Source organism: Agelaius tricolor, unplaced genomic scaffold (assembly GCF_023055355.1).
Source record: "Agelaius tricolor isolate 1412-34295 unplaced genomic scaffold, bAgeTri1.0.p SCAF_2, whole genome shotgun sequence".
Lineage (NCBI taxonomy): Eukaryota > Metazoa > Chordata > Aves > Passeriformes > Icteridae > Agelaius > Agelaius tricolor.
This window is the reverse complement of record NW_027269262.1, coordinates 66,184,209-66,209,477: the sequence shown is the minus strand read 5'-3', so window position 1 is coordinate 66,209,477 and position 25,269 is coordinate 66,184,209. Positions and strand designations below refer to the sequence as shown.

Below are 25,269 nucleotides of genomic sequence, written 5' to 3'. Positions count from 1 at the left end.
AGCACATGGCCAACATTAATGGAAATAAGCTGAAGAGAGAAATGGCAGTATCTCTGTCCAATTATGGTGCTAAAAGTTCTGCTTGTTTGAAGTGGACAGGGAACTGAACCCTGAAAGTGCAATGAATATGGCCATAGACTTCATTATGGAAAAAAGAATGTGAATGCAGAGACTTTTTCAGAGATGGACCTTCAGAGTGACCAAAGCACTGAAAACATCTGTCTAAAGAGACTGTAAAAAAACCCCTAAACAACAAACCCACCACCATCCAAGCAAAGCCAAACCTTTTAAGGATAAAGAGTGTTCTATTACACTGATATTCCAGACCTAACTTTGTTGTGTCTATATAGCTTTTTGGGAAGATCTTTCTAAGGTAAGCATGGATTAAACAGACATTTAACTATCATGAACACCAGTAAATAGAAAGAAGATACTGGGATAGAAGCCAGAGTGTCAGGTGAACTGAAAAAGATAACTAACAGAAGCAAAAATAACCCAGTCAAAGTCTGGTTTTGCAATCAGTGTCCCTGTTATATGATGCGATTACACAGAAGTAAAGGTGTGAATATATTTAAAGTAGCTCCTCTGTAATTGCTTTGGTAACAATAATAACACTCAAGTTACAGTGCTGTGACTTGGCACAGACTAACCACATTTACATTAAGTGAGGCCTGCTTGTAGATGCTACAGAAATATCCAAAATTAAGACAGCAAGCACAGTTCAAGTGATAAATCAAGCACTCATACACTTTTGGGGGAAGAGGAACATAAATAGCCTTTTACTCCACTAAAATTAACGCTGTTTTCCATCACAAAGAGATTGGTTTCAAAAACTGCAAAAGACACCATAATTAGTTTAAAAACAAGAAAAATAAAGAGGAGAAACAGAAGAAACAGGTACAAAATAGAGAGGAAAGGCTGAAATTAATTTTATTTAACAACACAAAAGAATTAAGAAGGAAAATATACCGAAATAAAGAAAAGCAGTGAAGGAAAATAAGGAAAACCATCACTTTAATATACTGTAAATACTTATTTCACTATTGCTTTTTCTGCAACATTTTACTGATGATGTTTCATGGATCATCAATAACGTAACACTATAAAAAACCCTCTAGAATCCTATTTCCTTCTGGCAATTGTGCTAGATTGACAGTAACTAGTCCATGACAAAGGGCAACCAGTTCAGCTTGAAGACTTGATGCAAGATCGAAAGGGGGAGGGAAGATGAAAAAAAAGGTCAATAATAATGTGTTATGTTTGAAAGGAATACCAAGTGAAACAAATGACTAAGAATTGTTTAAGGATAACAGTATTTCCAAAGCAAATGGACTACTTCTCTTACCAAGAAGATAGGGCATTTGACAGCTAATAAGACAGCAAGGCATTCAGCTTCCAAACACCAGAAGGTGAGAGTTAATATTACACGCATGAGCCACAAGCATACGGCCGGCTTGTTTTTATTAACACTAATAAATGATCTCATAATACTGATCAGAAGTGGGTTTTTTCCCTCCACATATCTCACAAAAAATTTTCAGGTGACAAGTACTATGATACATATGGTAGAAACAAACATCTGTGGCCACAAAGATGTTTTGTTAACTGATGATTAATATATTCAGGAAGCAATCACACTATTCATTAGTAAAAGTTTACAAACATTAAAAAGTGCATAACATTTGAAACCAACAACACAAAAATATATATAATATATATATACTATATATAAAGTGACATCACCTCCTATTAATAAAAGAAAACAAATCTTCTGACCTTGTGATTGGTGCTTGTGTGATTGCCATGGTTTACTATCAGTCACTCTCTTCACTCACCTTAGTCACACAGAGGTGTGGCTGCCCCATTTTGCAGCATTCAGCCTCATGAATGGCCTTGTCTATTGGGGCAGGACAAGGGGGAAAAACAAATCAATCAGCAATAGCTACTGCAGAACAGGTCATTAATCTGTAGATATTTTAAGTGATGTCCTGGATGGACAAGCTATCCTGGTATTTTGATGAAGGCCCAGTTTGGACTGCCATTTTGGAATAGACGAAATGGGAAAAAATCTAGTCTTTGGGTGCTAGATGCCAAGTCTCTCACCTCCCTTTCCAACTCCAAGCCACAAGGCTACTGTAGCAGATTCTAGCACATGGCTGTTCTGGGCGCATCAGCAGCAGGCTACTGGCTATGCAAACCCAACAGCCTGATCAACTGAGGCAAAGGCAAGGAATAGTAAAAATCCAACCCCTGGCTGGATCCAGCCCAGGACCCACTCATTGGACTATACTGCATTCTAAAACTCCTTTCAGAATACATAATTGGTGATAACCTATGCCAGTTATTTTCCCATGTGTAAACAAGGCCTATCTTTTACAACGTGAATCAGGAAAACCTCTAGCACCATGGAATTAGTTTGAATTTTAACCCATATAAGGTTATAAATGTATTCTTAAAACTACCGTAACAATAAAATACTTGGAATAACATTTTAAAAAAATATCTCAGAGAAAGATTAAGAAATTGGGACCAAAATTAGAAAAATGGGTAAGAATAACATAAAAGATTCAATTTGAGTCTCTGATATGCAACTAACTACAGGTGAGTGGCAAAACTGTACCAAGGACACAACACACGCTCAAGTATTCACATTAACAAATCGTTTTGAAGGCTCATCTAGTAACAAATTCGAGTGTTGCTGAGTCATTCAGGTTTAGGCATAATCAATTTAGCAGTTGATGTTTAGATCTATCATGTGCACATCACCACCTTATGCAAAAAACCAGCCCTTTCAAAACGTGTGGTAGAAAAATTCACAGTAACAGAAATATTCTTCATAAGCAGTTGAGAAGGGGCAGTGTGGAGCATCTAAGTCGTACAATACAAAAACCATTGTAAATAACAGAGCTGTAAAACAGATGCAAAGTTCTAAAAACAGTGCTTTCTTTACAGTTCTTATAATGGGCAAACACTTTGGCCAGAGAATTTTAAACTCTGAGGATCACACAAGCCTTTGCTTAAGATACACAATTAGATCCTCTGATGCTTCAAAGGCCATTTGCTACAAGATTTACCTGCTCTACTTTCTAAAAGTGTTCCCATCGAGTAGTCATTATGAAGGGATCCATCTGATGACACTATCCCAAAAAATCAATACATGTTCAACCATTGCTAATGACAGAGGTAGAGAAAATTCTGTCTTCTGTCACAGCTTGTACCCAGATTTTTAGCATTGTGTTGAGTGGGTTCCAGCAGTGAAGACACATGCACTTTCTTTTCTACCAGCTTGCTCATGGAAACAAATTTGTTCCAGCACACTCTTGTAGCCTGAAAACATCCAGCAGCTGCTCCACTCGGTCAAAGTCGGATGTCAGCTTTCTTGCTTTGCTGCCTCCCCTTGGGCCTCCCCGGTTTGCTCACTTGGATTTCGTTGTGCATCTCCTTCTCCTTCTATAAGACAGGAAAAAAGGATGAGTAATCCACCCTAAAATAAAGAGAACCCTGATTGTTCATCCATCAGCTTGAAAAACAAAGTAAAAAGAAATTAAAACTGAAATATGAAACTCTTTACTACTAAGATAGCTATACTTTTAGAAAGTGTCTCTTGAGATGCAAATTCCTAGCTGCAATCACAAGTATCACTAAATAAATACCAAAGGTAGCTAAAAATTAATGACTTTAACAAAAACAGTAGAGTATTTTTGAAAATGTCTTCACTATGATGCTATAACAGTGTAAGAGAAAAAACCTTATTGCACCAATCTGAACAGTTTGCTACAAAGAGATGCAACTTCAATAAAAACAATAGTTTGTTAAAGCCGCTTTAGTTCTGTGCATCTGTTTTCAGCATCATGTCCATGGTGCTCAGTCCAGCTCAAACTGCAAACCACAGAAAGACCTGAGGAACAGCTCACATCCTAGAGAGGCACAGTGAACAGGCAACTCACTGTCTAAAGAAGGCCAAGAAAAGCATTGTTAAATACACTTACTATCTATATGCAAAGTATTGTATTTTACATAACAATCAAAAACCTCACAGGTTCAGGCAACAGGAAGGTGAGTGCAAGTGAGACACAAGTCCCTGAACACTGGACTGATCAGCTATAGATACATGACAAGGAATAATGTTAAGACATACATGTCTCTTGTATGTTGAAAGGATTCAGAGTAATTTGTACAGAAACGGCTTGATAAGGGAAGAAAATTCCATGGCTAGGCTGTAAGGAGGTTTAGATAGATGTAGCAGTGCCTCTTAATTTTAATCTATAGATCTTTAGAATGAAGGCAGGGTTCTCATTGCAGATATTTATTGTTTCCTCATTTTAGATCACATGTTGCATCTGCAGATTTATTTCTGTTTATAGAAATAAGCATCATAAACGCCTTCTCTTTTCTGTGTAGAAGAAAGGGCACACTGGTAGAGGAAAAAAGTTCTTTGCCTTGCAAAGAGCATTGCAAACAACTTAGACATGACAGCTGTGTTTTGTGCATGCACTGAGTAGGCATGCACAAAAAAGCAAATGGAAAATGCCACAAAAACCAAAAAAACAAAAAGGAAAATGCCACAAAAGATACTGTGAACTATTACATTCAACCTGATGAAAAGTTGCATGGAAAGTCGATTACCTATTAAACAGTGAGGTTTGTTCTGTACATTATGGGTTGAGTAGTAAATACACAATTGTTTTACAAGGCCCTTTCCCAGAAAACTCTTCTTCACTTTCACCTCTCAAATTAGAAAGGATTCCATCAGGATGGATCTACATGTGATTATTTATTATTAGACAGAAATCCCTTTTGCCCCAGTTGTCTAAACACTTTCTAAAAACCTCCTACATTTATTCTGATACTGCAGAAGATGTGATGAGTGTCATTTCAAGGGGTAATTTCTTTTCTGCCTCTCTGCCCTCCATTTATTCTGACTACTACTACATGGGCAAGCCAAACTTTCCTGCTGGAAATCTTATTAACAAAAAGAATAGGGAAAAAGTCCCAAAACTGAAGAGCAAAAAACACTCTTGCAAGGCATTTGTGTTTAAAAGAAAAATCACTCTTGGACAAAAAGCCCAAACATTTCACTACCTGAGTGTCAAACACAGAACACAGAGTCCCAGGAAAAGAGCACTAAGGTTCTAATATACCACTTCTTTAAAGATTCTTCTCAACTTGCTGAAAAAACTCATTAATCAAACCCATTTAATCTATAATACACTATCTTGGTACCAGCTTTTTCTTTCTACTGGCAGAGTCTCCTACCAAAAGCTTTAAAATATATTTACAGAGATAAATTTGCTTTTAAGTTCTGAGAATTCCAAAACTACTAAGCACATGGCTGTTCTTCCTTTAAAACCTGATGGCTAGAAACTCTAAAGAGCAAGATAGTAATTTTTACACAGCATTTTGAAACCATCAGGCAGTATTAAAAAAAGAAACAAAACTAAATAATACAATACCCTGAGCCACAATACAGTTGTGTGAGTAGGTCAGCTGGCTAGAGTTACCATTCCTGCTAATGTACAGCTTTTAACTCAATTTTCTTCCTGTAACATTATTGACTCTACAGTGTCTATCACTATTCCTCCTGCTTACACCCAAAACATTTCTACCATGGACTAAAATCAATTACTTTCACTCACTAATTTCTACAGCCAGTTCTTCATTTGGGTTATGTAGGTGTTTAACACCTCATTACCCTCATTATTTGTAGATGCTTGGACAACTACAACTTTTACAAGGAGATGTCCCTTTCTGTGTTCTATAGTACCTAGAAAAGCATCTGTTTTCTATAGCACCTAGAAAAGCAGTAGTTTGGTTTAGAGATTAGATCTGCAGAGACTTGTCCTCATTCCTCATTGTACTTTTACTTCACTACTTCATTTAGCTACAACCTGCAAGATCAAGTTTCTTGGATTGTACTGGTTACTTTGAGAGCGTTCAGCTGGAGCTCTACCTGCTGATTTCCCTGCTATAAATCTTCCTTTTGCTTCTATCTTATGATTTCTCTTCCAGTTTGCTATCTACATAGTGTTGCTTTTACGTAATTCAGATAAAACGTGTTGACACAGACCTTGGAACCTGTATTTTGGTGTTTGGTAAATATATCTATTCCATAGATAATAACAGGTTGTTAGCTTGCTATGGACAAAGAAAACTGGGACAGTTGTTTTGAAGGGAGAGTGTCATACAGTAATTATGCTTATTATACATAATTATGCAGTAAACTCTTGATTATCTGTCATTGGCTCATTGATGAAGGGATTAACCAACACTCACCTCAGGTATCAGCTACTGAGTAACAGAAAAATACATTGTCTTTGAACAAGTCTAGTGCTGTTAAAAGCTCTTCTGTTTTTTTACAGGAAACTTATCTGCAGGCTTTCCAAAGTGAATGTACTAAATATGCTCGGGTAGTTTAATTTACATATGTTTTATAACCACCTTTTTTTTCCTTTAACATCTGCATTATCCTACTCTGCCATTACTCCATGCAGTTGAAAGAAAACACACTTGCAGTTTTGCAAGAAAATGCATGCAGCTGTAAGAGGAATAAAAGGAAGGAATCGAAACTTGATGTCTATATTTATATAATTAAGTTGTACTTAGCATAAATTGTTTGACATGCACCTTGAAAGAAATAAGATATAGCCCCCAAATGTGTTTTCTTCTTAATCCTGTCAGATGTGATGCACATATGCATCCTACAAGCATTAATATATTCTGAACTGGGATTTTACATGCAAAATATTTTTTAGCCTCTCTTGATTTGGAATGACATGAAGTGATAATACACTAATACTCACATGAATGCTAGGTAAGACAATGCCTTTTTCCAGTAATTTTTGGAGGCTTTTACTTGGCCCTAGTTGTACTAATAATACAGAATTTAAATGTGTTTTCATTTTATCCAATGGAAATTGAATAAGCTTCTGAAGAAGTATGCAGATGTTTCTGTGCTTCTACTATCTAAGGTAATTTTATTAACAGCTCTGTATGTTTTTCTGTATTGATTAAGTTACTTGGGCTTCAAAAGGGATCATCAAGAAAAACTAAAGAGATCCTGAAAACACATTTCTGGCTTATAAGAACTCCACTGTTTAACTTAAAAATAGGGACTGTTTTTATTTTCTAAATGGACAAGATCAAAGAAGATTTTGATAAGTGTAAATCTGAGACTGAACGTTGGCATTATGCCATTCAAATGGCCCCTACTTTTTATTTTTCCAACATTTTACACCTGTCCCCACTAAAATAAAATGACACACCTACACACATACTTATAAAGCATTTTTTAAACAGAAATAAACTAAAGGCCCTGCCCAGCTAGAACTGCATGCATATAGAATCTCTAAGTCCCAAACTGGCAAAAGGAATGACTTAGGATGCACATTAGTCCCGAAGCCAAAACAAGAAGCCCTCCTTCAAAGCAGCACTACAGCCACCTCAACACCATGCTGCCCACCTGTGACTGTCCTGTGAAGAGACTCCCTCTCAGAACTCTTGTCTTTATCTCTGAGAAAACCATGTGCACAAACAGGGCAAATGCTTACCAACAGTTTCTTCTTTGCTGCATTTATTATCTTCTGCTATTATTAAAATAAGTAAAACCATGCCTTCCCTAACATCTGAAAAAGGGTAATATCTGTAAGATCTATTCATTAGGTGCTATTCATCTAACATAAAAATAAATACCCAGTCATATTGCTATTTTTATTTCATGTAAGGTCCACTCTCCCTCCCTCCTCTCAACTGAATATGCAGAACCTTTTAAAAATGTTGGTAATATTAAAGATTTAGGATTGCATTACTGCTTGTCACCTTAAAAGAAGGACAAGTATCAGCAGAAAAGTGAAAGAGACAATTTACTAAAAAAAAAAGATCCAGGTAAAACAAACATCAATGCATTCCTATTGCTTTGACCTTTGGCAGCTGAAAAAAAGTTAATTTCACAACAACCTTTCAGCAAACACATGGCTTCTCCTACAGGCATCAAATCAGAGAGATGCACAAAAGGATATTATGCAGACTTGGGTTTTAATAAAGACTTCCTTATTTTTTTCCTTATACTCTAATTTTCATAAAATTTATCCTGATTTGGACCCTGCCACTAGACACTCACTGCAGAACAACTTTTCTTTATTCAAGGATGTGTTGTACTTGCAAATAGTCACCCTTTCCATTTATGAAGTCAGTGATTCTTATTGCAGGCAACCCATGTTGATTAGAAAAAAAATAAATTTCTTCTGCTGAGGAACAAGGGAATAATGTTGGCACATAAACCATGCTTTGTGTACTAGTTCTCATTTTAGTTTTAAATAAATATAATAAAATCCCAGAACATACTCACCTGTTTTGTTTATATCAAGCTCTGATAACTTTAAGGCTAGTTCACTAGAGTTCCCACCCGGAGAGGACACAAGGATGTCATGTAACGCATTTCTTCTACCTGTTCTTCCTGAAGCAATAAAGTCTGCATATGTAGATTCCACATCAGTCATTGCTAACAAATATCCACATAGCAGTACCTGGATGGCAGGAAGAAAAGAAAAACAAAAACCACCACTTAGACCACCAGAAAATCAGATGACTTCATGGCTTAGGAATAGAACTAGAAGTTCCCATTACAGAGTAGATTGACACATCTTCTTTTACTGATTAGCCAGTCTCAAAATTTGGAGAAATTAGAGAAGAAACAGAGTAGAAAGCAAAAACAGCATGTGTATTTTATGCCATCTGTATTCAACAGTATTTTAACCAACTTCATTTTCCATGCTTCATAAAGTGATAGTGAGTACTTTATAAAAGCAATGACCTCAGCAACATAATTCCTTTACAGAGTTGTCTCTGCTTTTAATATTAGCTGAGATGTAGGAGGTAGGCAGGGGGTGGAACAAAGTTCTTTTCTACAAAAAGCAGAGTGTAACGAGTAAGAAAGTACAAATTGATAATGCTTTTGTGTGCAGAACCCTGTGCTCATACACAAGACACTGTTATGTTTTGTATATTTTCATTCCTGTTAGTATTAGTTTTGGCATTGTATACAGACCTCTTCAGGCTCAACTAATTTATTTTGGTGTGGAAATTTCCCTGATGTACATGCACATTACCATAATGGCCTGAAATGAGGGGAGACATGCTACCAGAGCAAGCAGAATAGCTAAACTAGAATGCAGAGGTTTGAAAGCAGTGCTCTGTAAGCTAGGTATAATCTCAGAACTTCTTTTCATTAGAAAACAATTATTTCTTGTGTCATTATGGAATAATGTGATGATGTGCATTAATGCAAGACCTGACGAAGATACAGGAAATACAATATGCTATTTCAATCTTGGTAGGAGAAAGAATTGCCTCTCTGCCGCAATATATGTTACAGATCTAAGCTAGTAGAATTTTATTTTCCTAGCATATAAAATGTTAAAGAGTATGGGGAGGAGCACTTTCTCTCACTGATCCCATTGCTTTTACAGTAGTTTCATGTGTACGTGTCTAGGTTTTCTGCAAAATGCTAGGCAACCATGCTTTCCTCATGTTTTATGTTTCCATGTCATAGGGGAATCAGGGAAGCTTTCTGCTAGAGGAGTACTTTAAAGAGAAGAAACACTGCAGAACTACTCAACCAAAGCAGCTCCCCCACAGATGTATGCCTCCTTCATTTTAAGCAGAATTTCTCTGGTTCTGCACACTGCAGACAGAGGACATGGCCATGCCGGCAGCAACTCACAGCTGCCTACAGCAAGAGGCTTTAGCTGTTATTACTAAAGTAGCCAAAACTTCACATTGGCATAGAATTGATAAATCTTTTTAATCAGTTCCTACTGCAGGTGCTGGACACTGAAGAAGCTCTTGAAGTCATCACAAACATTAACAGCAGCAAAAGGTTCAGCTTTCTCTCTTCAAATAAACAAAAAAACCCCTCATTTTTTATAAACACTTTTTATTTTAAAAATAGATACAAAAAAGACAACAGCCAATCCTTCTCCACCCTCACCTCTGAATAACTTTACAAACCCTGTTCACTCCTCATCTTCATTCCATTCCTCACCTCCCCAAATTCAGTCAGCTGTATGAGGGTGTATATATGATGTGTGTGAGAAGCCAAGAAAAGAGTTCTACACCATATTTTATTTAGTCTAAATATAACTACATCAAGTATCATTGCAAGACTGACTGACTTGAAAAGAAGTTCTCTGCTATCAAGCTTTGGTGTCCCATGCCAAACACTGAATGGCTGACAGGCTAATTTTACTCTTAAGATCAACCACTATGATACAGGAAACTGCTTAAAATAAACCAAACCAACAAAGAAATAAAAACTCCAACAAATCAACAACCAAAACAAAAACCAACCCACAAAATCTAACACCACCACCTAGGGAGGGAAAAGAGGTCAGCATTGACTGAAAGCCTGCCTGACACACATAAAATAGCGCAGTGCCTCTGTTTAATAACATAAGCCTGCATGAGAATGAGACCACATGCATTTCTTCCTCTGAACTGCCCTCTTATTGAAACACTGCAAGAATATTGAAGCAAGTGAGAAGCCTACCATTTGTTCTTTGCCCAAGCTGCAGACACTGCAATGCCAAATACATCAACCATGTAGTAATGCAGCATGTAACTTGCAAAGGTGAAGGGAAACAATTAGGACAGTTTCTATCAGAAAACAGCACAAGTTTTCAGACTTATCTGACCCATTCACTGAATAGCATTCACCAAAATCAGAGACTAAAAGATTTTAAGCAGAAATCCCTTATATTTGTGCATGCTTTTTATTGCAACTGACTTGTAGAAAAGGAAGTGGAAACCATGAAAGCAATCAATAGTATTACAGCTTGGATTTCATATCAGTGTAGGACCAGTCCAAAGTCACCATAGCTATCATCCCCATGAAGACTAAATTTATTTTAGCATAGAAAAAACCACCACAGAGTTGTTTTCTTTTCTTCTTTGAAAGGTGCATATGAGTGCATCAGGCCCAGAATAACTAGAGAAGACCATGACTGAGGTGGAACAAGCTGCAGGGCTGCAAGACTTGCAAAATAACCCAGGTTGTACTCCATGAGAAATTCCCTGGATGTACAAACTGCACTCCACAGAATATTCTGTAAGATTATACTGCTCTTGAAACATTCCATAAAAATTGAGAACATCAGGAGAAATCTCAAGATTATTTAGTTTCAGCTACAAAACAAGCTATAAAGGCATGGAAAAATGTGCTTGTAGAGAACTTTTTAAATGTTCTTTTCTGTATGCTCAATATGGGATTACTAACAACATTCTGATCAAAAAATAATGTTATCAAACATACATTTATGACACTTCCAAATTTTCCTGTCTGTGTCTCCTCCGAAATAACAAATACCATTCTGTTTTGTATTGGCATTATCTTGAGACATTACTGCATAAATATGGAACTACACTGACATCACCCAAGAGCTCCCCTTCCAATGAATGGCTCAGTGCCCAGCAGTTTGTACTTATTCACTGAACCAGTCATTAAGGAATTAACATTCACTTCAAAAAAATCTTTTTTTCCCCCTTCAGTCTCTGTGGAAGGAGTGGAATTTGCTAATAACTCTGTGAAATATAATTTGAATTTCCTAAATAACGGCATTAACAGGTACTCCTGCATTAAAGATGTGGTCACAGTCCTGCTAGTTCTATGAATATAAATTTTTCAAAAAGTTGCGAAACCAGTACTCTGCTATGTGAAATTAAACTGAAACAAGAGGGCTGCAAACCTCACTGTTTCTGCCAACTGAGCCAGCAAACCGAAGAAAGAAGGTCTAGGAGAATAAGGATTAATGAAACCTGCTGTTGGAAGATTGGATTCCTTAGTAACTCATAAGATACGATCCCATCAGAAATCCCCCCCAGCTGTGCTTTACCTTCCCTCCCATACAGAGTCACTATGCCTGATATGGGTTAGAGTTTGCATCACAGCCCAGAGGATTTTCATACAGCATCTTTTATTTCCTCAGATTCTCAATTTCATAAACATCAAGAAATGTGGGTATCTTAGAATTTTTTCTCTTTCCCCCAACTCCTTCCTCGCAAAAAGTTGTGCTGAAAATTATTTACTTAAGAAATTACAGAGGATGAGAATGGTAGAGTTGTTACCTTGGATTTTAGCCAGTCTATCAAGACATGCCTGTATTGTTAATGAATATTCTGTACTGAACATAAGGGGTAGAGTAAGTATCTAAGGAATGCAGAAGGAGAAAAGAAGGATGCCAAGCACAGGTTCAACAAGGCCAAGTGCTGGGTCCTTAATTTGCACCAGAACAACTCCATGGAATGCTACAGGCTGGAGGAAAAGCGGCTGGAAAGCTGCTCAGTGGAAAAGGACCAGGAGATGCTGGTCAGTATCTCTTGAACGTGATCCAGAGAGTGCCCAGGTGGCCAAGAAGGCCAATGGCATCCTGGCCTGTATCAGAAACATTGTGGCCAGCAGGAGCAGGGCAGTGGTTGTCATCCTGTACTCAGCACTGGTACAGAGGCTGCACCCAAATCCTGTGCTCAGCTCTGGGGCCCTCACTGCAAGGACACTGAGGTCTAGAGAGTGTCCAGAGAAGGGCAACAGAGCTGGGGCTGAGTCTGGAGCACTCCTGTGAGGAGTGGCTGAGGGAGCTGGGGGTGCTTAGCCTGGAGAAAAGAAGGCTCAGGGCAGATTTTATCACTCTAAACTGCCTGAAAGGAGGATGTAGCCAGGCAGGGGTCAGTCTCTTCTCCCAAGTAACAAGTGACAGGATGAGAGGAAATGGTATCAAGTTGCACCAGGGGCAGTTTAGATTGGACATTAGGAATACTTTTTTCACTGAAAGAGTGGCCAGATTTGGAACAGGCTGTCTGGGGAAGTGGTCAATCACCATCCCTGGAAAAGTTCAAAAGATATGTAGATGTGTCACTTAGGGCCATGTCTTAGTGTTGAACATGGTTATGTTTGGTGAATGGTTGGACTTGATGATCTTAGAGGCCTTTTCCAATCTTAATGATTCTATGATGAGAACATTATAATTTAACAGGTACAGAAAGGATCAGTATTTGTGTTTTCAGAAATTTACCAGAATACTCCTTTAACTTCACAATCAATTTATGTTAAATTTTCCATTTCCCCCCTATATATAGCAAATGTTATCCCACAAGTCTCAGAAGATAACAGTCAAATCTCTGTAACTGAAAAAATAAAATCTTAAAAAGTTACTGATGAGTTCACAAACGTAATCCAAATTTGACTGTGTTCTATAATCATTCAGTGAAACCCAGTATTACACAGTGCCACTGTTTTCAAGGGTTTGGGAGGAAAAGTACAGAAATTATGTGGTATACCAGCATGAATTAAAAATCAGCGTCTCTATTGCTTATGGGCTAGAGGTACCCAGGGTTGTTGAACTTAAGTCTGTTTAAGGGACTAGATACCTAAAAGAAGCCCAAGTGAGTGTGAAGTACCTGTGCTAACTGGTTTCATTATTATTTCAGAAGGAAGACAGAACAAGAGCAGGCACTTGACATACATACAGCTTGTCTATGAATTTGGCACATGCTGCTGGCAAGCACCAGAGAGCTGCCATTTTCTTGGCAAACTTGCAGTGTAAGGCTAAGAGGTAAATCCTTCAATGCATGCTCCCGCTCTTTCTCCATCAATGCTTAATGGCAGCATCAAATAAAAGATTTTCAAATAAATCTCTCCCAGGCTTTGGCTGCTAAATGTTGTATCACGATCAGCACATTATTTAAATGTAATTATCTATATTCAGCTTTCACAAGGGAACAAAAAAAAAAAAGAAAAAAAAAGGGAGAATTTGTCATTTAATAGCATGTCTGATTTAGAGAAGATGTATAATTATGCTTTTAAAATAAATTTTGGTTCCAAATCTAGCCTAAGAGACAGGGCTAGCAGGCTCTTTCCAGTGAGGATCCAGACCTATTCCACAGCAATCTGTAGCTAGATTTCTACCTTATGCATGGTCTTCTAAGCTGAAAGCAAAATCAGAGGAACAATTTAACAAAAGCATTTTTCTTCCACAGAGATTCAATCTATTGTGTTATACAACAATGTGTTTTTGCACACACAGATGAACAGAGAAATAGAATTAACTCCTGAAAGCAAATGAAAGAAAATATTAATAACAATGCAAGATATAAAGCTGGGCAGTATTTCAATCTGCACTTTGAAAATCACTCATGTAGTTTTTTTCTGTCTGATGTTTCTGAAGTGACCAGCTCCTTGAAACAGTAATGCAGAACAAGTCACTTGCATTTGACAATTAGCATACTTTTAGGGTGCACATGCTATACATAGCCATCCTAGTACTACTAAGATCTTCATAGAAATTAACAGGCAATTCAACTGGTTAAACAATAAAATAGAACTAAGGAAATCAACACCTGAGATTTTATTCAGGAAAAAACCCAAAAAAAACTTGTTTAAATCTGCATAAAAAAGCACTATGAAGTGAGATATCCTTCAGCTCACAACCTATACAGGCAGATCATTCACAAAGACAATTAATAGGTTCTCCTTTTATGTTATCTAAATTGCAGTTTTCCTAAAGAGACCTACAGAACTAAAAGCCAAATAGTTACAGTTCTTACCATGTCCTTGCCCAAGCAAATTTCATTACGCCCAAGAGCATAAGAATTTGGTCTATCATCCACCACTTTTCTGAGTTCGCAGATTTAGTTTTAGCTTCCAGTGTTCCATGAAACTGGGCAGTGGAATAGCAGCAGCAAATTAAAAAAAAAAAAAAAAAAAGAAAAAAAAAGGAAAAAAAAAAAGCAAACATAACCAATAAAGCAATACTACAAGGACCTCAAGGACCTTAGTTCTCTGGAAAGATACAGCGCAGATATCATTGATGGTTCAGGAAGTAATTAAAAAATAACAACAAATGTTTTGATATTTTGAAATTAACACCCTATGGAAGAAACTAATCACAACATTTAAATATCCACATAGGGACACTATGTTAGGGAGCAGAAGAGGGTGACCTAGAATCTACCATCACTGTTCACTGCCTAACCTAAAGAACATTAATGGCAGGCAATGTGTTTGTGAGGAAAGGCATCCACTGCTGTGTGACTTTTTACTTGCAGCTTGTGAATGAACCTCTTGGCTTCTGAAGGGAAGGAGCAGAGTGGTTTCAGGACACTCTGATACTCTCTATGAACAACTAAGTCCATTGCAAGCACCTTACAATCACAGAGATAAAGGGCTCAAACCAGGTGAGAGCATTTCAGCTCCTCACGCGACACACACCCGGCAGCCCTGCTGATCATTCACACATCCATCTGAGCTGAAAGGAGGTCCATGTTTTAAGGTTCTGGGAGGATGAGGCCAGGTATGCAGCACCTGAGAATGCTGTGCTGCTCTGAAACAAGGAACACAGGCAGAAGAACACTACACTGAACAAATACAGTGTTTGTTCAAAAGGACTGTTTTCAGCCTTTGGAGAAAGCCTGTCTATTGGGGTCTTTATATGGCAATTTAGAAGCACTTAACAGTTAGATGAAATAATAATTTTTGTCATGAAGACTACAACACAAAAATCTTCCCTCAACAATAAAAACAGGCTCTTCCTCAACTGCTGGGTTACTGGAAAAGACCAGTCTACTGAGAATCCATAACTGACTGGCAGCTTGGAAACACTCCATGCAGGAAAGACAAGAATTGCTGTAGAAATGTGAAGTTGATGTCTGCTCAGGATCAGGATGTTTAGTAGGGGGGATGGGGATTAGGGGGGAGGTAAATTTGTGTGGGCTTTGCTCATGAAGCTCCTAACCTTGCCTTTAATTCAGGATTCGTGCTGTAATCAAGTTTATTCTCTCAGACACTTCTGTCAGTAGTGCCAGCATTCACAGCCAGTGATTTAAAGGTATTGATCAACAAAGGTCTCATTAGGTGAGACTCTGTTCCTTAGAGAACTTGATATAAGCACTGCAGTGACTATTTTTGTCTCCTTTAGTCACTCCTACATACAACAGGCTGTATACAGCTTCATAGGGGAAAAAACTCCCAAAACATTGAACAGTCATCATCAGTAACCTGCAAATATTTTGAGCCAAAGTGCTGTGAGCCACTATCTTCCTTAAGGACAACTTTCCACTTAAAAATCAAAAACACAGGTTTAGCAAACTTTTAACTGAAGCTCTGATAGCAAGATAATTCTGTGAATTACCCACAGGCAGGTATGAGCCTTCCAATCAATGGTATATAAGCAGTGATGTGGAAGACACTAAAAAAAAGGGTTTTCTATGGAAAGATTTCCAATTTTTGGCAGAAGTTTAATGCTGTGGAAGGGGCTAAGAATGAGATCTTTAGACCATGCGAACCGCATTTGTTCAGCCTTGAGGAAAGAAGGTTTTAGGGGACACCTTATCACCATCTTTCAACATCTAAGGGGTGGCTAGAAACAAAATGGAGACTCCCTTTTTACAAGTCACATGGAAAAGATGAGGGGTGATGAATACAAGTTACTACTGGAGAGATTCCAGTTGGACACAAGAGGAACATTATTCACAATCAGAACACTCATCCATTGGCATAATCTCTCCAGGGCAGTGGTGGATTCCCTAGTATTTGACACCTATAAGATTCAGCTGAACAGGGGGCTGGGCCATCTTGTCTACAGATGCTTTTGCCAAGAGAGGTTGGACTAGAAGATCCTTGAAGTCCCCTTCAAACCTGGTATCATATGATTCTATGAATCCTAACTCTAGATGCCCTAAAAGGATTGTGGTCCATTGAATTTTTTAATTCAGCATCCATAAAATGCTTATCCATGTAAGAGCTATTTCCCTCACTATCTCTCTTTTTTTACTTTGCAGTTATACATTTTGTTAGATATTACTTAACTAGTACTCTGGCTTTTGAGGTCAAAACAATAACACCAACATGACCCCCCCCAAAAAAACTCAAAAAAACCCAAAACAAAACAAAATCCAAACAAACAAAAGGGAAAGCCTTCATTCTCATTAAAAAATAAAAAAACAAACAAAAAAACCACCAAACCACACAACCAAAAAAATTCAACAAACAAACAAGAAGTGGCATAAAGACTGTATGCAGTACATTGTGGTGCACTTTTCCATTCAAATGGGAACCAGCTTTGTTTTCCAAAACATAGTTCCATAGCACAAGGCAGCCTCCATTTCTTTATAAGGGCTCAAATACTCAGATGAACTATAGATTGGAATGGCTAAATATGCCTTAGTAATTCATTACAGTTGTTGCAATTCCTAACAGCAAACCATGAAACTAACATGAAGATTCATGCTCCTTTGTCACAAGCCAAGAAATGCAGCCCATTTCTTCTACATTAACATATGCCCAATTTGGTAAAATACTTTGCTATGCAAAATAAAGCTGTGTTATGCAAAGTGTAAGAGCTTGCTCTTCATTGTTTTAAAATATCAGTAAAGGTAATGGCTAGCAAGAAGATATTAATGAGCACTGCCAGGACTTATCTATGCATGTGCTGGGCTAGGGGAATATGATGGCATTGTAAGAACACAATATGGATGTGAAAGAATCAGATTACAGGTGGGGAGGTACGATCATGACAGGGAGTCCATCTGCAGAACAAGACTAGACATGAAGAAAAAAGTATATGGAGGTGGGGAGGAAGCAGCAATCACCTTAGATAATTAGAGTTCAGTTGGAAAAACCAGTTTACAACCAAAAAGGAAGACTGTGGTGGACTCTTCCAGCTGCCCTACCAAACAGCTCCCAGTGGGATAACTTGACTCAGGGACTTGACACAGGGCCACTGATTTGAATGCAGGGCTTGGCTCCCCCATTGCAATGGGTCGCTCCCATCCCCAAGTTAGCTGAAGTTTGCATTTTGTGATGCTCAGCACTCTGTCAGTTTGACTGATATGTTTACAGCATCTACAACAGCTGTCTGCAGGTAACAAAGCCTTTGAAAGGGAAAGCATGCAGTTAGAACAGCAAGAAGAAAATGTCTAGATAACAGTATCATGACAGCATTTGTAACTTAGCATTTATAACAGGAGGATGCTCCAGCATTTTCACAAGGTTCCTTCCACACCTATTTGCTAGGATTCTTCAATCTTTCAGTACAATGGTGTAGTCTGGCCATCAAATATTCAAGCTATCTAAATGCTCTACAGTTAAGTTGTCCTTAAACTCTTCCTTATTATTAAAACAAACAGCTGTTCCCCCTCCAAGGCACTTTTTCTCAAATCTTTAGGGTAATGTAAGCTACTAAACAGAAGCAGCATTTGTTGTATTACATATCTTTTCAGCAATTTCTGGTGAAATAGCTCAACTGTTTGCATGTGATTACCTTTTAAAATCATGCAGTCATGACTCATCAAGAAAGTATGTGTTGCAGCATCCAGAACAGAAAAGCTTGAGCTTATTACTGTTTCTTTTCGGGCAGTGGCAAATACTGTACTGAAAGGAAAGGATTTGCCTTTTTTTGATAGCAAGATCAACCACAACCATGTACTTCTAAATATTAAATATTTAATTTTTTAATATTAAATATTTAAGTTTCCTATTTGCTTTTAATAAAATCAATTACCTCTCAAAAAAAAAATAAAACTGCTATAGGATGATTTGCTTCTGTGAAGATCTCACATTTCACGTGCAAGCTTGGAGTTTCCAAAAATACACCCAATGACATCACATTTTTCAGTATTTGCAAAGATAAATACCACTGGGCTAGCCTGAAGACCTGTGAACACGAGACATCTAAAGTATATTTTCAATGCCTGGAAGAGAAAAAAAAAAAGATGGAAAAGGCAATTTATAAAATACTGATTAATGTATTGTGGCACAAAGACATTCACATTCCTGGTTTATCTGGTCAGCTTTTTGATTTGTTAATAACCAATTGCCTTTCCCATCCTTTTTTTTTTTGTCCTGTGGAAGGCATTTTAAAACCTACTTTACATTTGAATTAGTTTTCTCAGCCATCAGACATTCTGCCTTTTAATTACTATCTAGAAGCTGCAAAAAAAAAAAAAAGAAAACAGTTTGGCTAACAGCATTTCAGTTTTTTTAACTTAAAAGCAGTTCAATATATTATACCTCACAAAACAGATTCACATTTTATATTGTATATCATTTCACTTTGGTTTCTCCTATTCTCAGCCTTACATTTTTCAAGGTTTCCATCATTTTTGCATTCTGTTCCCATGTGTACACTGACTACTTTAGAGACTAAGGACTGCCTGGCTCTGTTGCTATGCAACAGCATAGCCTACTTAGGGCTTCCTGAAATAATTGTCTCAAATGTGCTTTTTTTAGACTTGTTTCCAGCAGGAATACTTTACAGATTCTTTATAATGGACCACTGATATTACCACAATGTTAGATAGTGGTCAGCTGGGAAGTACTGGTAGATACTTAGGATTAAAACAAAGAATATTATTGCTTGCAAAATTCTGGACATACCTGCTGCATTTTCACAGAGAGGTAAATATCAAAAATATCCCCATATTTTTGCCAGATGTTATTCCTGTGTATGAGAGCCGTATATTTATCAGAGGGAAAAAATTCTTAATTATTCTTTGTTTTATTTTATTTCATTCAAGGGAAAAAAAAGTTCTCTATGTAGAGTATGTCACCCACCACTCAGGAAAAATGAACCCTCTTTTATACAGAGTCTAATATAAAGTTAATCATCTCAACAGAATGAACACATATGCAAATACTCTATTGCAATTTATTATCAAATAAGTTGATGTCAGAATTCTTTAGGACAAGGTTCCAAATTTTTAAAATCACATTATGGATACCAAAAATTGGATCTGCCTTTGCTTTTTGAGGTATCTTCAAGCAACCCCTGAGAAACTGTCCTGTGAAACCTTCAATCTTTCCAGCCTTCAAAAGCATTTTTCTTGTTACAGCCTTCTAGTGCTCCTGCTTCAAGAGTGGAAAAATATGTTCTGTTTTCTTATAGCTGGCATAATTGGGAATCTAAGGTTAATTAATTTCTGTAAAAAAACATAGAGCAATATAAATACAAGTCTCTTAAAAACAGCATTGATTAATTCCAGAGGGCCAAACGTCTTACAATACACCAGGCTGAGGGATCAAAGCAAGGAGGTTTAACAGTCCAGAATATTTTAATGAAAGGAAATATTTTACCTCTTATTCTTTTTTCTCTCTTGTTCACCTTAGCATGTTCAGCAGCAGTTGCATCTACAGAGAGCAGCGTGTCAGTCCAGAATTGTGATAAAGATGTTTGTCAGAGCCAGAGAAAATAGGAGCAAGGTTTAAATTAAGGTCCCTGCAGAGGCAAGTCCACCTGCAGCCTTTTAAAGGAAGAGGGGGAAGAGAGCAGCAATTTCATACTATTTGCAAGATCCTAAGTCTTAAAGATGACTTTTTCTTAAACAGAGTGGACGGTTTCTCAAAACCAAATGCAGGAGGTGGCATAAAGGGGTAATTTTCCATATTCATATGCATAACCACATACATGCATAATAGCCAAGCTATCCAAGAATATGAGTCAGCAAGGTTCAGTGAGTGGGACTCTCCCAGACTTCAAGTCTCTGTTCTTTAAAACCACATAAGTAGTACAGCTCAGACTCAAATCTGTAACGATACTGTTTTAAAAGATAAGATAGCAAGACCTGAAGCGCAGCAACACTTGGAAGGATCTCCCTTGTGGCAAATAACCAGTTTGAAACCTCAAAAATGACCCAGAATCGGGTGGAGGAGAAGAAAGCATTAATAAAGACTCTATAATGGTGAAATCTGTTGTTATTATGTGCAGTTTGTATTTTATACTTTGCAGTATTTATGGGCATTTCAAAGATAGGCCAAATAATTTCTTTTTAGACAAAAGAAATCCCTTATGTTTACCACAATATGCTTGAAGATAGGAACCTTAGCAGCCTTTTTTGCATGTCCACATTTAAAAAAGAATTTAATTAAACAAAGAGGAAAAAAGTGAAACTAAGTCTCTTGCCAAATAATCCTTTGTCACCTAGGATCATTTTGTACACTTTGTATTGAAAACTATGCACTAAAACTATGCACTATAGAGTACTTTTCTGATAAGTTTCCATGTGCTGGAACTAGATGGAAAGTAAAAAAAATTAATTATTGGCTTGCATAGACTAATATTTAATTAGCAATTGTGCTGCATTACATGATCTGTCCATGACACTCAGATTTAAGATGCATTTCTAGATGCAAACCCAGGTATCCTGACAAACACAATACCCAGCCACAATCAAGGAACATAAAAGTTCTGCAAACCACAGCTGCTTAGAATCACTGTTACAGCTTTGAACCTGATGGTCAAATATTTCTCTTTGCCTCAATTTCAAATGAAATTAAAGCTCAAATACTTAACTCATATTCATCTAATGTCCCAGTTCTTCATCTACAAAAAGAAAATGCCAATCTGGGCAATTTACAAGGCAGTGATGGAAGCATATAAACAAAGTAGAATTTTCTGGACTCTCACACAGCTCATTGATTTCAGCCAACCCTAACAAATTGCTCAATAACTTTAAAAGATGGCCTATTAAAAACCACATACAGTAGACATTTTATATTCATGCCAAGAAAAGTTATCCAACCAAACACATATTTCCTGCAGCTCAATTTCTGCCTTGAAACTCTCCCTTTCACAGAAGTTGCTGGCCACTAAGAAATGTTAGAAAAGCCTAAGAAGAATCTGAACGTACAGTTCCTGACATATGCATAAACTCAATAAAATATAATAAAGTGTAAGCCGTATTTTCTGGTTATGAGCATAAACATACAGGTATAAGCAGAAACAGAAGAACTTACAGAACCCCTTACAAAATTCCTGAGAGGAATTCATGTTGTCAGAGTACACAAATCCATCTGTATTTGAACAGCTTACTTGAGCTTCAGGGCCATGTAAATTGCGGATTTCCTCCTTTTTACTACCTGCTGGTGGATAATGAAACGAAGTACCAGCTGTCTGCTTACAGTAAGAATGCGTATGTGGGCAGAATACTTCTTAAGACTTCCAATTCTTAAATCCTGGCACAGGGAAAAACCCTTCCAGATCAAGAAGCACCCACAGATGTGAATTCCTGGATACCATATTCCCCATAAAAGGCAAGCTGCAGGTATAAATTCAGAGGAAGAAGGTAAAACTATAAAAAATGTTGCTCAAAATCAGAGGCAATGAAATCCACATCTTATAGTCACTAAGGAAGTGTCTTGTTTGAGTAAAGTTAAACTTTAGCACTAAAGAGAATAAAATAATTAAGTAATTGGGAGTCAATGAAAAGACATATGGGCAGAGCACAGTAAAAAAGTGCATGAAAACAAACCCAAATAGACTCTCAGACTGAGAAGGAAGAAAATCAACTTGAAGCGTCTCCTGACTGAGATGAGACTGATTTTTATTTATTTTATAGTTGTCATTCCTCCTGGCAAAAATCTTGGGATGCTGACAGCTATCTCTAAGCCTCTATCCCATCCCAAGTACAACTATCCACGTTTATACCTAGAAAACCATGAAGGACCATAATACCAGAGAAAACTGGTAGAAACCAGTAATGTTCCTATGCAACAGTTTGAGTGTTCAGGGTTAGAGAGCTTTGAATATGACTTTATCTACATGTGTAAATATATGTAGGTATACCTGCTGAGATGGGCATCATTAAATATTCACTCCATCTGCATAACTACTTTCATCTAGACATATATAGCAGTACAGTCTGTAAGCTTAGTAGATTTTCCATAAACTGTAAGAGAACTGCCTTACATCCCAAACCTTTGTCTATTTATTTGTGAAATAATTAGCTTTAAAGAACCACTTGTGGGTTGACCTTGGCTGATGTTCACCCTGCTCTCTCATTCCACCTCAACAGGGGGACAAGGGAGATGATGGTAAGATGAAAGAGTAAAGAACCAGTGGGTTGAGATAGAAACAGGGAGATATTGTAGTAATTATAAGCAAAACACTAGCAAAACAGACTCGACCTGGGGAAAACTAACTTACTGCCAATTAAAACAGCTTGGATAATAGAAACAAAGACAAGTTAAACCAACACCTTCCCTCCACATCAGTCCCCTAGCTGCCCTCATACCCCTGTGCCAAGGCTCAGCTTTACTTCTGTAGTTTCTGACTGCTCTAGGCTTCCCCAGCACCCAGCAGCAGCCCAAGGGGACAGGAATGGAATGCGCAGTTACATCACTCCCTAACAGTTGATGGTCCTGCTGCTCCTTCCTCCCCACACTCTTCCCCTGCTCCAGCGCTTTTCCTCTGCTCCAACATGGAAGGGAGCTGTTCCCACGGGCTGTTCCCACAGGCTCCAGTGTGGGCTGGAGCTCTTTCAGGAAAAACCAGGGAGCTCTGGTGGGGCATACACTGGCAGGCAAATACCTACTTCTTTATCTACTCCACTGTGGTCTCTTCCAGGGGCCTGGAGCAACACATCCACTTCCTCCTTTTCCTGCAACCTTTGTATTCCCTGTGCTGTGTCTCACTATCTTTATTTCTCCTCTACCTGTGTGTTTAGTGTTTTTTTTATTCCCTTGCTTAAATATGTTTTCACAGAGACACCACTGTCCTGGTTGAGGGGTTCAGCTGTATCCTGCAGTAAATCCATGGAGCAGACTTGATCTGTGTCTAGCATGCAGCCCTTTCCCCACAGAGGCTGCCCTAAGGCACCTCACCACCAACACCTACCCAACAACAAAATTCCTGTCCATCAGAAGATACTCAGTGGCTATAAATGACCATAAGTACTTACTGTGCTTTCCAGTGTCTTCCTTAAACTCCACTAACTGCTGAGACTGCCCTCCTGTCACTTTCCTTCACTTAAGACTTAGAAATCACAACCATGTAAGGATCTCACCCTGGTATCCCACAGCTGATAGGAGGTAGCCTCTTCCCAAGCACAGGCTATGTGGATGAAAGATAACATTAACACCATGAAAGATGGTCACTAAGGCACGCTTCTCTACTCACCAGCTTCTACCATCACAGACCAAGAGAACCTCAGTGCTCATGATCACTGTAGCTGGGACTTTTATAGCACCAGAATCGATGTGTTTTTCCCCAAGACTGTAGCCCTGTTTTACATGAGAGAGGACAATGAATCTTTTCTGTTATTTTAAATAATATTAATAGAAGATTAACTTTGACATTTTAAGGTTTCTGTACCAAGAAAGGTAAGAGAGGAGTATATACCAGCTTTTCAAACTTAACAGCTATTTCCAAGAAAGCATTCACTATAGAAAGTAAATTACAAGTTTTTTTTCAATATCACACCATATTATTCAATTGAACTAATGCTTCTCAGAAGAGCCAGAAGTGCCAAGAATGCAAACACACTGCAAGAAGCAACATGTTTGTTTTTGGGTCTACTCTAAGCATTGATTAGCTTGTTCATAAAGTAAACATTCCAAAAGAACAATAGGTAAAAAGATAATACTTGCCCATATGCCAAGTTTGCATAAGTAATTAGAGTATATAGAGACTCATATTCTCAGTTTCAGGTGACCAAGATGGGATACTACAAAGAACCTTATGATTCAGAAATTTGTATGAACTAATTTTTATAAAGTATTTAGGGTTAAGTAGTGAAATAAACTACCAAATGCAAGCCCTTTTATCACTTTTAAAAATTTGACTCAATGTAATGTTGAAATGTAGGACACCACCCATGAAATTTGAAGATAAAATGCAAATTTCAAGACCAAACACTGATGAAAAGAAAACCCCACTTAGATTTCAGCTCAGTCAGAAGTTCATCCAGACTGTAAAAAACATTAAGGGAGAAATACAGAGGGGCAGAAGAGAGAAGGCAAAGACCCTTTTTTTCCTCCTCCTAACCAATTAATGCCCACATTTTCTAACCTGCCTATTTACACCAGGATTAAAAGCTTCACTGAACATACACTCCACAGGTATTCTTTAGGTAAGAAAATTTTAACTTTTAGTGCAATACATTTGAAATTTGCTATCTCAACCACCAAGAATTATCTTTTCTACCCTGCCCTTTAACAAAATTTTCCATTGCTACTACATACCTTTTACCTACAGCCTCCTCATGATCCAGGAGAAACACTGCCAGTATTTTCAAACAAATAGCACTGATATTTGCACAGCAGATAACATTCCATATTTGTTTTCATCTGACTCCAATGAATTCAGAGCCAAGATAAAAATGGAAAGGCGATGTATCTTCAGTTCAGAAAAGCTTTTCAGCAGTCTGAATGAAAGAACATTCTGGTAAGACACATCTTAACTATACCATGCTCAGCCTCAAAGTCTTTTGAATCTTTCTGCACAAAATGCT

The 25,269-nt window shown here is 37.7% G+C and overlaps 1 protein-coding gene across 2 annotated transcripts in view; it reads right to left on the bottom strand.

The window, feature by feature from the left end:
- Window positions 1-907: 907 nt before the first annotated feature.
- PKIA (cAMP-dependent protein kinase inhibitor alpha) overlaps window positions 908-25,269 on the bottom strand; it is a 43,908-nt gene continuing 19,546 nt past the window's right edge. The window contains exons 1-3 of one of the 2 annotated variants that reach the window (XM_071421317.1): window positions 20,117-20,264; window positions 8,345-8,522; window positions 908-3,450 (exon numbers count right to left, since the gene is read on the bottom strand). In XM_071421317.1, the coding sequence (XP_071277418.1) occupies window positions 3,371-3,450; window positions 8,345-8,495 (231 nt within the window). In that variant the 5' untranslated portion in view covers window positions 8,496-8,522; window positions 20,117-20,264 and the 3' untranslated portion in view covers window positions 908-3,370. Of the gene's footprint in view, window positions 3,451-8,344; window positions 8,523-20,116; window positions 20,265-25,269 lie in introns of those variants that run through there. The other variant, XM_071421316.1, reaches the window with a different exon arrangement.